The sequence below is a fragment of the Sprattus sprattus genome (assembly GCF_963457725.1).
Source record: "Sprattus sprattus genome assembly, chromosome: 6".
Classification (NCBI taxonomy): Eukaryota; Metazoa; Chordata; class Actinopteri; order Clupeiformes; family Clupeidae; genus Sprattus; species Sprattus sprattus.
In genome coordinates this window covers 24,556,769-24,574,178 of record NC_137925.1, presented here as the reverse complement: position 1 = coordinate 24,574,178, position 17,410 = coordinate 24,556,769, and the positions used below count along the sequence as shown (strand labels likewise).

The following is a 17,410-nucleotide window of genomic DNA, read 5'->3' as shown; positions in this document are numbered from 1 at the left end:
ATTTATAAGGGACAAATAATATTTGCATGTTATGCGCGCAATGTTGATATGTAGAAGATAAATCCACTCGTTTCCTAGAGGTGACGCAGCACACAGCTGGGCGGAGCGAGGCGTTGAATCAGGAACAATCCATACACTCCTCTCCAGCTAGCTACAACAGTCAACATTGTGAACCTGAACGCGCGGACTGCTTATTATAAAGCAATGTTAACATGGGTTCCAGATGGAAAAACAATGCTAATAGTTGTGCATCAGGGATGTTGTCCCTCTCTGTCTTAGTAAGCCTTTCGATTTGCTTGTCCAGAGCTGAAGATAGTGGAATGGAGAACATCGTAACAGAGAAGAGGGCTGAGGAAAGCCACAGACAAGACAGTGCCGACCTGCTCATTTTCATCATGCTTCTAACCCTAACAATCTTAACCATTTGGCTTTTTAAACACCGTCGATTTAGATTTTTACATGAAACGGGATTGGCCATGATATATGGTGAGAGGCCGCCTTAGAACGCAGATGTCCGATGTCATTGTTTTGCCACTGTCATGTCCATCAGTGAAAGCTTGCTAGCTGCAATACCTTGTGTACGTTAGTCTCATAAGGGGACACTGATATGATTCCAGAAGTAAGCTTACTAATAGAGAATACATGTTCATGTATTTAATGAAAGAGATCGTATTTGATGTAATACAATGTTCACCCACCGTGTTGTTATTGGTTCCCTTCCTAACGTTGGCTCCAGTTATAGCCTTTGAGCGTGATGCGTTGTCATTTGTGAAGCTTTACATTTCAGATTTCAATTGCAAGTTTACTCTAACCAATGATAAACTACAGCAGTCGTTTAATCAGAAGTCAGTCATATTCACAAGAAAAGGACAACGGGTTTTTCGCCCATTAGTTGAAGGTAGTAAGAGCTTATCTGAGGTCATGTGAACTGCGCACATTGCGCGCAGCTCCACAGGTAATCGAATTATACTCAATAAAACTAGAAGGAACCAGGAGGATGTAGCATTGTTTAGTAATTCATGTGTCGAGTGTCTGTATAAATACTATTTGGCGCTGTATATAATGTTATTAGATATTTCATTTTCTGGTTTGTGATTCACAAATATAATTATTAGCTCCTCTGACTCTGCTTTTGTTACTAGGACTCCTGGTTGGTGTGGTACTACGATATGGCATTCGCGTGCCTCGAGACATCAACAACGTCACACTGAGCTGCCATGTGAATGCCAGTCCTCCCACACTGCTGGTAAACGTCAGTGGCAAGTTTTACGAGTACACACTGAAGGGCGAGATCAGTGCCAACGAGGTACATGATGTGCAGGACAATGAGATGCTTCGCAAGGTAAATATAAGAAATGAGCTGTCTTTCATATCCTTCCTTTCTTTCTTTGCTGGGAGGGTCTGTCTTATGATTCCTCAATCACACATTAAGTTCGGTACTTCATTACGTTTTGAAAGTCCAACGCAACTTCAATTATATCTGACTGTAAACAAGAACATAATTGAGAATCTGATCAAACTGCCTTTTCAAATTACATTTGCAAAACCAGCTCTACCCACAGTTATGAGTGATTAGTGCCATTCCCCCCTCTGTTCTGTGAACCCACTGTTTGTCAGCTGAGCTTAGAATACAGGCACTGCTAAATCACATTACATAGTTGAATTATGGTGTAAGATACAGAGAGTTTCAGTAAGGGGACTACTGTGTCTGTGCTCACTGTGTTTATAACACACATGCATGTTATTTATGGAATCGGCTTTAAAACATATTCATGAGAAACCTGCGCCAATTAATGAAATTCTGTGTTTCTGTTTTTGTTGAATTGTGCTCATGGTTACATGGAGAGGGACATGCATGTTGTATTGCCATGTATGCATCCCTCACAAGGTTATGACATGAATATCTCCTTAAAGTTCGACACCGTATTTACAAACACTGCTTACCAGTTGGAAAACATATGTTATATTTATAGTTTGATTGGATCATAGCTATAAAAAAGTAGCTTTAAGGAATCAACTATTACAATAGTTTTACATTGTGTTTCTGTATTCTAAGTGTTTATGGGCAAGGAAAAATTACATTCCTATATAAAGCAATTATGTATGATTAAAACTGATAGCAATATATCATCACACCTACATCAATACTTTACAATACTTAACAATCTAATTGTCTTTCATTGAAAACATTAAAAGTAGGGAATTTCCTATTTCTTAGCAGGAGTGTCCGAATGAGAGCTCAATAAAAGGACACCAGTGCATGCTGACAGCCTTTCAAAGCATGTTATGCCTACTGTAAAACTCAGCTGAACACTAAACTCCTTAGGCAGCATTGCCATTATATCATGCACTGTCAGGGTAAAGACATGACTGTCTTTTGAAGAATGTGTCAAATATTTGGTTTATCAACAATATTTTACAAATAGAGCAAAACTGTCATTAATATTCAAGATGAAGAAACAAAATCTAAGAAAGCCGGCAGAATTTGCTTCTCATAGTGCTCAAGCAGGGCTTTGCTTTTCCATGAAATAATGTGACTTGAATCAGTCTTTATACAACAAGGGCATGTGAGTCATCAGCCTTGTGACTGTCGTTGCTTCCCAAGTAATTCCCTGTATATTACATACCTTTGGGTCCTCATCCCACAATGCACTCTGGTCCCCTCACAGGTGACCTTCGACCCGGAGGTGTTCTTCAACATTCTCCTGCCTCCTATAATATTCCATGCTGGCTACAGCTTAAAGAGGGTAAGAGCTGCACTTAAATCAGTGGAGGCTTGATCTATTTATCATTTTAACATTGTTAAACATTTTACCTTATAATATTCACCAACTAGTGTTCGATAAGTGACAGTGTTGATTTTATGGTCCGTTTCTTGTGGCTTTCCAGAGACACTTCTTCAGGAACATGGGCTCCATCTTGGCTTATGCATTTCTGGGAACAGTGATCTCATGTTTCATCATTGGGTGAGTGCATTTTGGGGAGTGCTCCCAAGCAGTGGAGTGACAGAGTGAAGGTGGCAGGATGTGCGTCTGATCAGGCTGAAGGTGGCAGGATGTGTATCTGATCAGGGTGAAGGTGGCAGCATGTGTGTCTGATCAGGGTGAAGGTGGCAGGATGTGTGTCTGATCAGGCTGAAGGTGGCAGCATGTGTGTCTGATCAGGGTGTAGGTGCCAGGGTGTGTGTCTGATCAGGCTGTGGCCTGTGCTCCTGCCAGGCTGCTGATGTATGGCTGTGTGACGCTGATGAAGTCGATTGGGCAGCTAGGAGGGGACTTCTTCTTCACGGACTGTCTTCTCTTCGGAGCCATTGTGTCAGCTACAGACCCAGGTATGACGCCAATTCCGGTGAGCTTAAAACAAAAAAGTGTCTTAAATTCAGTGACAAAGAGGCTTTTGATGATCCATCTAAGGTGATAGAAGTTACGGTTAAAAAAGTAGCCATTTTGAAAGTGTGTGCTGTGGTGAAGGATCCCTCTGCCTTTCCTGACCTCTCTGGAGATCAAGCACACAAGGCGTTCTACTGCTCATAGGACCTCTAAAGCACAATGTATGCTACTCCGATTTCACGGAGTCGGACACAGGGAACGCCTCTCAGATTTGAACCGCTCTCTCCGAGCCCTCTCCAAACACCTCTATCCCGTACGAGATCCTCTCTGAGGTTTGCTCGGAAAGGGCTTGGAGTAGTTTAAATTTAGCTTAACTGGGAGTCATGCTTTTTCAGTGTACATCATAGCTGACACTGACACATTGTACTCAAATGTGCATCGCTTGATTCAGACCTTCCGAATTGCTTCTTCCAGTGACAGTCCTGGCCATCTTCAATGATCTCCAGGTGGATGTGGACCTCTACGCACTGCTGTTTGGCGAGAGTGTTCTGAATGACGCCGTAGCCGTGGTGCTTTCCTCGTGAGTATTCCTCTATCTCAGAACTTCACAGTAAACTGCATCCAATGTCACAGCAGACAAAGGATGCAATACAGTGCAGTATTTGGGCTCAGTCTCATCTCACCGTGATGTGACTAGTTCCATACAGCCAAATGATCAGTGAGTGGCCTGACATTTCCATGTAATTTGCTTACGGTAGAATTAAAGGCCAGACTCATGAGATAAAACAGAAGATGACACATGTAGTCTTTGTTCAGGGAAAAGCTACACTTACAATGGTAGAAACCTCCCATACATTCTCATTCACATGCATTCTCTCTCACACACATCCACCCACACACACACACACACACACACACACACACACACACACACACATAAACATTATATACCCATACACATATACATATATACACATGTACATATATACACACACACATACATATATGTATACCCATACACATACATATATACCCAAACACATATATACCCATACACATATACATATATACCCAAACACATATTCTTGTATACCCATACACATTCTAACAGCAAAATTGTTTACTACTATGCAGCTGTGGTTTTATATATACAGTATATGTATGAAATGATTTGTGACCAATCGATGAACAGTGTCAGAGTGGAATGTTTGGAGTGTTCTTGTTCTGACCCTAATGGTTGATTTCATCCTTCATCCCCTGGGCTTCCGTTTCTCCAGCATTCTAGTTTATTACGGGAGGCACAGTGGGGCGGCGGCCCACCACGGCCTCGGAGCCGCACCTCAGTGGGTAGAGGGCGTGAGCAACTCCACGACCGTGCCCCTCAATGGGTGTGCTGCGCCAGTAGTGCTTAGCTTGCCCGCTCGTTGAGTGGAGCCCCCCTCGTGTGCGCATCGCCCGGGTCCTGTCCCAGGCTATGCAGAGCCAATCACCCTCAGGCCCGCCTCAGAGCATGGTTGCCAGTTTTGGAACATTTCACCCCTTTAAACATATTCATCGTACTCATTGGCTATTCATTGGTACTGTTCATGGATGATGAGGCTTGCATGTCATGTCAAAGAGACTGCGGAGACTGCTAAGCTGCAGAGTGAGGTTGGCCTGAGGTGATTTGCTGACTGGTTGGGAAGAGTGTGTTTCTTTACTGCCTTCTGAGGAGGACATGCTGTGATCTGACTCGGCTCTTCTCTAGCATGTAGTTTTGTTTTTCAGCAGGACTCCCTAGTTCCCCTCTGTCTCTCCCACGCATAAATAGTTTTCTCAGAGAGAATCTCTTTTACATTTCACCAAGGCAGGGAGAAGTTGAAGCATGCCCTGCGTTACCTAGTTACTGTCACTGCATCCTGACCGTCCTGCTTCAAACCTGCATCTGATAAAAAGCTGGAAACAGCGTTTGACAGAAATTCCTACAATCTCTGACTCAGTTTCAACATTTCAACAGTTCTAGGAAGGAGGAACTTAGATACGGCATTCATTTTCAGGTGTTTTTACTTCCACACATTTTAAAGTTCCCTAACTGTTCAAACTCTAGAGTCGTTTTTTCCCCCCCTTCAGGTAGGAGAGATTCCCTTGACAGATGTCCCATAGAATCCCATATTGGTTTTCAAGACTACACTAGTTGCAGTTTTGCTGTGTTTGTGCTTTCATTGGCTATATAGAAATAACAACACCAGCTTTACAAATGTACACAGTTAAGTAAACAAAACGTTGCTTGTGGTTGCTTCAGACCATGCCTTTGAGTTTTAATGCACCCGAAATGAAAGATTAGGCCCCCTCAGCGTTGAATAACAACACTGTCTGTATTTCACACTGAAAGTGCATGGTGTTTGCTGTGGGTGGATCTCCCTTGTCTCCTGTTCAGTATGTCACAGTATCTATCTCTAATTCTAATCGCAGTGTCTGCTCAAATCAATGAAGAAACCAGTCCAGTCTCCTTCGAAGGCAGATGTATACATCTCAGCCATTACTTTAGCAAAAGAATATAGCTTAATTTACACAATACAATCAGCCATACCTTGCTGCTATGTAATGCCAATGTTACATGGCATTATCAGATATGATGTGAAGTGGATGTTTAGGAATATCCCCCAAACAGAATGTAGGTCTCAGGGTAATGTTTATGCTTTTGCTCCGTTGTGACTGTCACGTGTCTCTTGTTTGCTTGCCTCTGTTCCTGTGGGGGGCTACGCACAGGTCCATAGTGGCCTACCAGCCTCAGGGGGACAACACGCACACGTTCGAGGCCATGGCCATGGTCAAGTCCTTCGGCGTGTTCCTGGGAATCTTCAGCGGCTCCTTTGCCCTAGGGGTGGCGACTGGAGTCATGACGGCGCTCATATCCTTGACTGAATTCACCGTAGTCAAATAAAAAATAAATGAAATCTAATCACATTTACAAAAAAAATGAAGATGAGCAAATATGCCAATTAAGTCAGATATAAACGTTTGGTCGTTTTGCTAGACATTTTCATATGAGCATATAAAATGATTATGGTAAAAAACAACCTTATATAACTGGCAAATGGAAAGTGCTACTCTACTTAAGGTTATCATGTGCTGGTGTAGACTGCCAAATGCAATATAGTCATATAGAGTTGCACAGAGATGTAGAGTGCCAAATCAACACAGTCATATAGAGTTGCACAGAGATGTTTGGTTGTGTAAGCTTCTCATCAGCAGACTCTCATGACCTCTTGATCCTTGACCCCTCCTCCGCCACGTCACCAAGTTCACCAAGCTGCGGGACTTCCAGCTGCTGGAGACGGCCCTCTTCTTCCTCATGTCCTGGAGCACCTTCCTGCTGGCGGAGGCCTGTGGCTTCACAGGTCATTTTCACGTTTTACTTCATTATCTCTGCGTGGCAATTCACTTTGTCCTTCCACACAGAAAGCAAGAACAATCAATCAAACCAAGACAAAAACCTTAAGATTTGTAAATGAATACTCACCACCTTACCACCACAAAACAATGCATCACACATAACATGACACCACAACCTTAAGCCCAGAGTCTTTTCCTCGACTCAGATAGGCCCTAGCTGACTTTGGTAATGAGCCAACAGTAAGGCTTAGGTATGGTTCCTCTCCACCCTAGGTCTCAGTAATGGAGAGTTATGTGTTTTTGTTCCGTTGCCCTTTGTGTTGACAGGTGTTGTAGCTGTTCTATTCTGTGGAATCACTCAGGCTCATTACACCTTCAACAACCTCTCACCTGAGTCTCAGGACAGGACCAAACAGGTAAGAGGGAGGTTCCTCACCCCGTACTAACATCACTGCCTTAATCCTTTCATATCGTTTATGCAATGAAGATAAATGTGTGGAGGAATGCACACGTAACAGGCATAACTTAACTTAAATCTGCTTAATGTTTGTCTGTACACATATAAATCTAACATTGCTAACTTACAGAATTTACATTTAGGAGCTGCTTTCGACAAGCATCGTAACAAATAAAGTGAACACAGAGTCAGCTGTTGACGTGTTTTTGCTTGTCTTTGCAGTTGTTTGAGCTCCTTAACTTCCTGGCAGAGAACTTCATCTTCTCATACATGGGGCTCGCCTTGTTCACCTTCCAGAACCACATCTTCAACCCTATTTTCATCATCGGAGCTTTCGTATCCTTACATGGTCCTATGGACCGGCTTCATTTTGGCAGGATAGAATGCATGTAATACAGAGCGTAGCTGTGTGATATTGCTTTTTGTAAACCTACAGTATATTCCCATGTAGCTGCACCTATGAAGAAAGACTTTAAAAGGGTGTTGATGGAGAAACCTTTGGGAATTGAGTTTGACATGGAGACGTGAATGGTCCTCAGTGTGACACTCTCTCTGTGCCGCAGCAGACACGTCTAAGAATACACCACCGCTGCACTACCAGGCCTCGAGTGTTGAGTGACATGTTGCGGTCACCATCCGAACATTGCCAACATTGTGTTTCCTGTTGGGTAGAATCCTTCAGAATAGCTCCCTTATGAAGAGATCCTCTGGCGAAGCAGGAAGGACAGAGAGTCATGGTTTGGGTGGAGGGCAGGGGGTTGGCAGCGGCCGTGTTACTTCCCCCTTTTTTGGGTTTCTCCTTGACTACTTCCCCCTCCCCGCACACACAGCTGGCTATTTTCCTGGGCAGAGCAGCCAACATCTACCCCCTCTCTTTCCTGCTCAACTTGGGCCGTAGGAACAAGATCAGCCCCAACTTCCAGCACATGATGATGTTTGCTGGTATGCACACAAGAAAAACAATCACTCTACATGCCTTGTATTTTATCCTGAGAGCTGCTGGTCCAGCCAAGAAAAACTGACTTTTCTCTGACTTTGGAACATGAACCATGGGACACTTTAATGTTTCCTTTCCACAGCCATTTCAATTGGACAGAAATTCAAACAAGCTAACACCTCCTTGAATGAAGTATTAATGAAGTATGACAGGGTGTTGAGACTCCACTGGGGTTGCATGGCCAAAAGTGTCCACTTTCTAGATGGTGTGGGAATGGACACCCTGTGGGGGGGGGGGGGGGGGGGGGGGGGTAATAATAATATAATATATATATATATATATATACGTATTTATACAAAATAATATTAATATAATAATAATATATATATATATATATATATATATATATATATATATATATATATATATATATATATGTGTATATATATATATATATATATATATATATATATGTATATACATAATAATATTAATATAAGTGTTTGCTTTCACTCAGGGTTGCGTGGAGCCATGACCTTTGCCCTGTCCATCCGTGACACGGCCACCTACGCGCGGCAGATGATGTTCACCACCACGCTGCTGGTGGTCTTCTTCACCGTGTGGGTGTGCGGAGGTGGCACCACGCAGATGCTCTCCTGCCAGCACATACGGTCAGTCCACACACACACACACACACACACACATACACACACACACACACACACACACACAAATCACTCTCACACTGGAGCTCTGTAACAGCTCCCCTCAGAGCATCCCCTGAGGGGGGCCAGGGTTAGCCACCAGTCACAGACGAAGCAGTTAGCAGATGTGCTACAGTTATAACACTCTAGCTTTAAAAAAGCTCTTGAAGATGTGGTCAAAATTACTTACAGACAACTGGAGTGGTACTGCAGATTTATTAACGATATCGGGAGCATTGTTACAAGCAATCCATGTTCATGAAATGTCCCACAACAATGCCCATCAGTCTCTGGGCAAACTGAGCTCTTATACCTAAAACCCCTCCCTCGGACTAATACACTGTGGCCACCTTGTCCTCCACTATAGATAAGACTATTGACATAGGATCCCCTTACCCCAAGTCTTGACTAACTCTCTTAGCTCATCAAACCTTGCCCAACAGGTCAGACAGAATACATGACCACACTCAGTTACCAATTCAATTTATGTTATACTATGGAATCCTATACTAACCTACTTAATTAAATGTGAAACATATATTTTTTATCCCACAAAGACCCAACTCTTCAGAGAGCACTTCCCCTCCTAACTTGCACATACAGCAGTTACATTCCTGCACTTCTTTTTCTATCTCTTATGTAAAATAGTATTTATTGTTACCCTAGGTCTCTAATGCTGAACATTTAACTCAACATTCAATCATGACGTTCTAGTTTTGAGAACAGCTACAGAGCTTCTTCAGCCATTCCTGGCTTTAGAGGAGTACCCAGTGATGTATGGTCTAGCATCAGGTAGAATTAAGTCTCATGCAGTGCTCTAAACATGTATCTTTTTAATCAACAGTGTGGGAGTGGATTCGGACCAAGACAACTCAGTAAGTTCGTCCAACAGTTTCATTGATATTTTGACATGCATTATATATCCTGTACATCTCTAACCATCATGCAAATATGGCAGTCACGCATTGGTCTTTGTGACGGAGTGCACTCACTACACATGAGTACGTGCTCTGACTGCCATACCATCGAGCCTGGCTCTTTGGCGTTGTGGTCAGAGTGCAGGTTTGGCTCCCCGTAGACGCGTGTTCAAGTCCGGGTGGGGTGACCACGCTCTCCCTTTATCATCTCTGCAGATCGGTCCAGATGGGATCGAGAGACGGAGCACCAAGCATGAGAGTGCCTGGCTCTTCAGGATCTGGTACAACTTTGACCACAAGTATCCTTTATCACTGGCAATCACCTCTACATACTGACGGCATGTGTTCTCTGAAGCACTGTTGTCTGGAGATGTACAGTACTTAAGTATGTATACTGGTCAATATACAGCCGCGGAAAAAATTAAGAGACCACTTCAAAATTATCAGTTTCTCTGGTTTTACTATTTATTGGTATGTGTTAAAGTAAAATGTACATTTTAGTTTTATTCTATAACCTACTGGCAACATTCCTACCAAATTTCAAATAAAAATATTGTCATTTAGATCATTTATTTGCAGAAAAATGACAATTGGTCAAAATAGCAAAATTGATGCAGTGTCTTCAGATCTCGAATAATGCAAAGAAAACAAGCTCATATTCATTTTTAAACTACACAATACTAATGCTTACACTTAGGAAGAGTTCAGAAATCAATATTTGGTGGAAAAACCTTGATTTGAAATCACAACTTTCATGTGTCTTGGCATGCTCTCCACCAGTCTTTCACATTGCCGTTGGGTGACTTTATGCTACTCCTGGCGCAAGAATTCAAGCAGCTCGGCTTCTTTTCATGGCTTGTGACCATCCATCTTCCTCTTGATCACATTTCAGAGGTTTTTGATGGGATTCAGGTCTCGAAATTGGGCTGGCCATGACAGGGTCCTGATCTGGTGGTACTCCATCCACACCTTTACTGGCCTGGCTGTGTGGCATGGAGCATTGCCCTGCTGGAAAAAACACTTCTCAGAGTTGGGGAACATTGTCAGAGCAAAAGGAAGCAAGTTTTTCTTCCGGGACAACGTTGTACTTTGCCTGGCTGAGGTTTGTAAAAGACCATAAGGATTGAAAAAGCGGACTGGAGGTTCTTCTAAGTTCGTCTTCTCTGATGAGTCCGATTTCACAGTAGGTGCAAGACTCTCTGGCTTGTAGGCCTCTCCAGGTCTCCGTCTAACCATCAGACGACCATGTGTTGGGCAAAGCTGAAAATTGGACTCATCAGAGAAGACGAACTAGAAGACCCTCCAGTCCGCTTTTTTCAATCCTTATGGTCTTTTACAAACCTCAGCCAGGCAAAGTACAACATTGTCCCGGAAGAAAAACTTGCTTCCTTTAGCTCTGACAATGTTCCCCAACTCTGAGAAATGTTTTTTCCAGCAGGGCAATGCTCCATGCCACACAGCCAGGCCAGTAAAGGTGTGGATGGAGTACCACCAGATCAGGACCCTGTCATGGCCAGCCCAATTTCGAGACCTGAATCCCATCAAAAACCTCTGAAATGTGATCAAGAGGAAGATGGATGGTCACAAGCCATGAAAAGAAGCCGAGCTGCTTGAATTCTTGCGCCAGGAGTAGCATAAAGTCACCCAACGGCAATGTGAAAGACTGGTGGAGAGCATGCCAAGACACATGAAAGTTGTGATTTCAAATCAAGGTTTTTCCACCAAATATTGATTTCTGAACTCTTCCTAAGTGTAAGCATTAGTATTGTGTAGTTTAAAAATGAATATGAGCTTGTTTTCTTTGCATTATTCGAGATCTGAAGACACTGCATCTTTTTTGCTATTTTGACCAATTGTCATTTTTCTGCAAATAAATGATCTAAATGACAATATTTTTATTTGAAATTTGGTAGGAATGTTGCCAGTAGGTTATAGAATAAAACAAAAATGTACATTTTACTTTAACACATACCAATAAATAGTAAAACCAGAGAAACTGATAATTTTGAAGTGGTCTCTTAATTTTTTCCGCGGCTGTATATACTGTATACTGTATTATATATATATATATATATACCCAATATATATATTGTGCATATGGCATGCCTTTCAGGAAATTAACATTTGAATATATATATACAAAAGTCTTAATATATATACTAGTGCTGTCAAACGATTAAAATATTTAATCGCGATTAATCACATTTTTGTCATAGTTAACTCAAAATGAATCGCGATTAAATTAATCAAAATTAATCGCAATCGCAAATTTTATCTATTCTTAATGCCCCTTCAATTATAACAGAAAAACAGTATTTCATGAAGCAGAAAACAAGGAATTATGAAGGTTTTGACAAGACCCCAGTCAAGTCAATGGAGAAATTGCCTCTAAAAATATCCTTCGTGAAGTCAAACGGTGTAAAATAAACGTGTTATTATTGCATTTCTAGTGAGAAATCAATGTCAAAATTGAACAATATAACAGAAAAACAGTATTCATGAAGCAGAAAATACGTTATTACAAACATTTTGGTACCATTGATTTAATAGGAAGCGCTCAATCCAATATGGCGGACAAAGACGGATTGAGCGCTTCAGAGTTCAGAGTTTTGTATATATATTCAGACTTCGTTTTGTATATATATTCAGACTTCGTTTTGTATATATATTCAGATTTCGTTTTGTATATATATTCAGACTTCGTTTTGTATGTATATTCAGACTTTTGTATATATATTCAGACTTTTGTATATATATATTCAGACTTTTGTATATATATATTCAGAGTTTTGTATATATATTCAGACTTTTGTATATATATTTAGAGTTATGTATATATATTCAGACTTTTGTATATATATATCCAGACTTTTGTATATATATTCAGAGTTTTGTATATATATTCAGACTTTTGTATATATATTCAAAGTTTTGTATATATATTCAGACTTTTGTATATATATATTCAAATGTTAATTTCCTGAACGGCATGCCATATGTGCATATTTTAGTTTGTGGAACTTTCCCACTGAGAGTCTGAATATATTTTGATTTGGTTTTTAGTGACGATGAGGGAAGTCGAGAAGTCACAAACTTCTGTCAGTTGTAGCTATAATTCAGTTCAGGCGTTGTGTAGTTGAATGAGTGCTGCGTCGACCCTTAACTCTCTTCCGCTCAGCTACTTGAAGCCCATTCTGACCCACAGCGGCCCTCCCCTCACTGCTGTCCTGCCGGCCTGCTGTGGGCCCCTCGCTCGCTGCCTCACCAGCCCACAGGCCTATGAGGTAAGTGACAACATGGCCGAGGTGCATGTCGATATATACTGTCACAGTTCTTGGGGTATGTGGTGCAATTCTCTCCCTCAATTCATGACAGGACTGAACTGACTGAAGTGTGTGCTCTTTGTTAATCAAGAGTGTGTAAGGGCCTACGAGGCGCTACACGGTCTGTTTGTAACGCCTGAGTAAAGAGAGGAAGAGCGAGTAATGAATAATATCTAATAGGACAAAGACATGATGATAACGGGTGAACAATAACTGACACAACAGTGACGGAAGGAGGAGAGGGAAATAAGAAACCAGAATGAGTCATCAAACCAGTCACTTGATCAAGAGGAGAGGAGAGGAGAGGAGAGGAGAGGAGTGGAGTATACTAATCTTTGACAGTATGCCCTGGCTGTTTCATGCACATGATTCTCTGTGTTATCTCTCTGCAGAATGAATGACTGGATGTTTCCCTCATGATTCTCTGTGTTATCTCTCTCTCTGCAGAATGAGTGTCAGCTAAAGGACGACGACTCTGACCTCATCCTGAACGACGGTGACATCAGCCTGACGTACGGCGACATCACGGTGAGCACAGACGCCAGCGGGGCCCACACCAGCTCCTGGCCGAACGCCACGGCAGCCGCCGGCAACTCGGACGAGCTGGACCGGGAGCTGGCCAGCGGCGACCACGAGCTGGTGATCCGCGGGACCAGACTGGTGCTGCCCATGGACGACTCCGAGCCCCCTCTGCCCGGGGACGGCCAGCGCTGGCGCTCAGGGGCCATGAGCTGAGCAGAGGGATATGGAACACATTCTGGGGCACTCTCATCCCTCACTCTCTGTCTTATTCTCTCTCTCCCTCTCTTTCTCTCTCTCTCGCCCTCTTCCTTGAGCTGAGCAGAGGGATGTGGAACACATTCTGGGGCACTCTCATCCTTCACTCTCTGTCTCTGTCTCTGTCTCTCTCTCTCTCTCTCTCTCTCTCTCTCTCTCTCCCTTACCCATTTCTTCTTTCATCTCCCCCTTGTCGGGAGTGATGTCTCACCTCCCTCGTTCTTTGTTGAGTTTGATCAAGTGGTGGGTCTGACGTCTCTACCTCATTCTTGTTTCCCTCTCCTCCTGCTATCACTGTTGTGTCAGTTATTATTTATTTACCTCTTACATTTTCCTTTCCCCCTCAGACGACAAAGCAGACAGTTGCTGCTTCTCTCTCTCTCTCTCTCCCTCTCTCTCTCCCTCTTTCTCTTTCTCTCTCTACTCGGGTGATTCAACCAGACCACGTAGCATAACCCAATGTTTTGTCATAATGGTGCGTCGGTCCCGAAGCATGTGTTTGATCTCTCCAAGCAAAAATCACCACAGGAAAAAGCTTAGCTGATCTTCTCCTGTCTGTATAGCAAGGTGTAAAAAAATACTGTCGACATGATATGCATGCCTTTGGTGTGTGTCCGTATGTGTGGGTGTGTATGTGTGTGTGCGTCTACCATTGTTTTATTCTTAATCGAGCGAGGGAGCGAACGAACGAGAGGGATCCCATTTGGCATCTGCTCACGTGTCTGATGGGTCTTATGCTTTCTACTGCCTTCTCTGTGCGACAGTTGAATCTGAGGCATGACTCTGTGGCTCTGAGTTTGCTGTGCGGTCACAATCAAGTGCCTGATGAATGTAGGTTTTTTTCCCCTTCCTGAAAAAAAAATACACTCTTCCCACCACTAGGGGGAGGCCTTGTATTTCGGTACTGACTTTCTCCTGTTGGAGTGGTTTGGCTAGGAGTGGGATGTTGGGTTAGCCTTGCACAAGTCTTGGATCTTACATATTGACCTTTGACTGTGACTGTGTGAGGGTTTTTACACCTTGTTATATAACCTGATGTTGCTCACAGCACATAGAAGGGCTGTTCTATATCGGGGATGCCGAATTGGAGGTAGAAGTGGCAAATATTGGGGTCCATTTTATTGTCTTTCAGTTGACTAACTTCTAACTTTTGACAGCCTCAAAATATTTTTCTATTCATTTTTGCCATGCAGCAGAAAACTACTGAAAAGGTGGATATGAATGAAATTACGAATGTCTGACATTGCTCTCTGTGTTCGATATTAAGCACCAAAACACTGTACAGAACAAGCAACATGTTACTTAATCCACTGATGGAAATCCGCTTTTTGTAAAGTCGAGTCTGTGCATTCCTGTGGTTTCTTAGTGATCCAGCTTTTTTAACGAACAAGCAAAAAGTGGTAATCGGACAATGTTAACGAATTTGTGTAACGTCTGAAAACAGTTGAGCACCCTGATTTTAATATTCTAGAGCACTTCAGAGTTCAATTAACTGAGATGACATATTTTTGTTTCTTTCTTCATTGTTTTGCATGAAGCATACTTGTCTACTATACCAACATGTCTGTGATGTGAAACAATCAAACTGATATTGAATTGAGAAGATGTTGTCGGGCTCAGTGCGGGTCCTGTGGTTGGCACCTGGGAACATGAAAAGGGACTTAGGAGTTAAGTTGAGACTTAAGAGAAGCCTCTGTGTCAGGATGATGAATGTCAAGTTATGGAGATCATCTTTGAAGGCAACAGGGGGGTGATGGGGGGGGGGGTAGTTGGGAGGTTCTGGAGAATGTGGGTTCTCCGTAACCCTCCACACACAGTGTTATCTCCTGCCGTGCAGGAACTTAATGAGTGCGCATGTTAGTGTGTTTTCCTAGTTCCGTTAGCATGCCTCTTGACACCACAATGCGATGGCTTGCTTTTTTGTTGGTTTTGTTTTTCTTGTATGTTTTGTTTTTGTTTTAATTCTGGTATGTTTTGTCCAAATTGAAGGGAAATTATGTGAAAGCATTGAGGTGTTAATCTTTTTGCACTATTTTGAGCTTCTGTTTGCCTTTTTTATTATGAAGCGTAGGACCTGTGATATAATCATGTTCCAGGTGTTGAAGTAAATTATAACAAATGTATGTCTAGAACCGTAGTAGAACCAGTCTGGTCTACACGTGTGATTGCACAGAGGTAAGAGAAAGCCATGGTTTGAGATTATGATATGATGATTAGATTGCGACAGCGTCTTGTACCCACTGTAGATCAGGGCACACCAGAGCTTCTACCTGCACAGCTCTCCCTGGTGTGCTGCTGCTATGATGTCACAACACTGTATTAAGCGAGGAGTTCAGTGCAGACACGTCTTTGCGGTAAACTGACTGACAGGTAAAACAAAAAGAAAAGAAAAGATGATCTTGGCCGGGTTGTGGACCTTTATTTAGACTCAGATTCTTATGTATCTTTAATGTATTTTAAGATGTGTATATTGTTGTTTGAATTATCATAAAAATCATGGAAAGAAAAGTATGGTTTGTTTTATACTCATAAGGTCCACCATGGAGAGCTATTGATTTAGACTCAGGCTACATCTTTTCATTTAGTAACACTCCATCAGCCTGGTCTCTCTCAGCCACAGTCAGCACCACAGTTAGGAGGAGGAGGAGGAGGAGGAGGAGGAGGAAGAGGAGGGTGGTTCCCTCCCAGTGGTACGACCTGCTCCATCCCCTTCCTGTCTGCTCTAGGGCCCGGAACATTCCCAACAGCGAATATATCCACTGAAGATGGACAAAAGAAAAAGAGAAAAACTGATCCCTGTTTAGTTGATCGTTGAAGCCGCATGCCCTGCTTTTCCTCAGCAGCTTTTAGTTTTTTTTGTTTTGTATTTTTCTTCAAGGGTGACTTCTAGTCGGCTTGAACAATAGGTTGTACAGGTCCAAGGTAGTCTGAAGAGGGGAAGAAAAGCGTGTTGAGACTGTACGACTTGGTGTTGTAACCAGTGCGTAGCTGTGTGTTTCGTCACACTCTGTGCGGACTCTGTCCCCCCGTGTTGAAGGTACTCGACTGTTTACATGGATGTACAGTAAATACTTTCATCTGTTTATGTGTGTGCAGTGGTCAATAAACTAAAAAGCCTGTGCTTTCGTTTTAAACATCAAAATGGTGTCTTCTATTCTCTTTTCTGTCGTGGGACATCATGTCTGGTCTTCGTTTAGCGAGTAGCACTGAGTACTTGGTCTCCCTGGAGCAGACTTGAGGAAAAGAAAGATAAAACGATGCATGCGTTTGTGAAACCGATAGTTGTACCTCGCCCAAGTTTCTATCCCCACACTGTCTGCTTTCCTTCTCTTCAGCTCGGGCCTCCCAAGGAGCTCATCAGTCACAGTGTTGAACCGTGGAAGAAATGTTTTCTCCTGAGCTCGAGAAGTTCGTTGCTGGGAGACAGATTTTATTCTGTGTTCTCCTCAGACAGAGTTTAGGTGTACATACCCTTCAGTTGAAAAGATGGAAGGTGTCTCGACATCTCAAAACTCACAAGCCCTCAGTAGGGGGCATGGCACAAATCATGATGTGATTTGAGGTCCAGCTTTGCCTCTTGAAGAATATGTG

The 17,410-nt window shown here is 42.6% G+C and overlaps 1 protein-coding gene across 1 annotated transcript; it reads left to right on the top strand.

Moving 5' to 3' along the window:
- The first annotated feature begins 179 nt into the window (after window positions 1–179).
- Window positions 180–15,504, top strand: slc9a6a (solute carrier family 9 member A6a). Its single transcript, XM_080841004.1, is given in 17 exon segments — window positions 180–486; window positions 1,143–1,342; window positions 2,670–2,747; window positions 2,890–2,966; window positions 3,219–3,331; window positions 3,804–3,909; window positions 6,078–6,240; window positions 6,536–6,596; window positions 6,599–6,709; window positions 7,032–7,120; window positions 7,384–7,497; window positions 7,992–8,103; window positions 8,616–8,769; window positions 9,647–9,677; window positions 9,936–10,018; window positions 12,898–13,003; window positions 13,490–15,504. Coding segments are annotated over 17 exon segments (2,160 nt in total). The 5' UTR covers window positions 180–212; the 3' UTR covers window positions 13,778–15,504.
- Window positions 15,505–17,410: the final 1,906 nt, after the last annotated feature.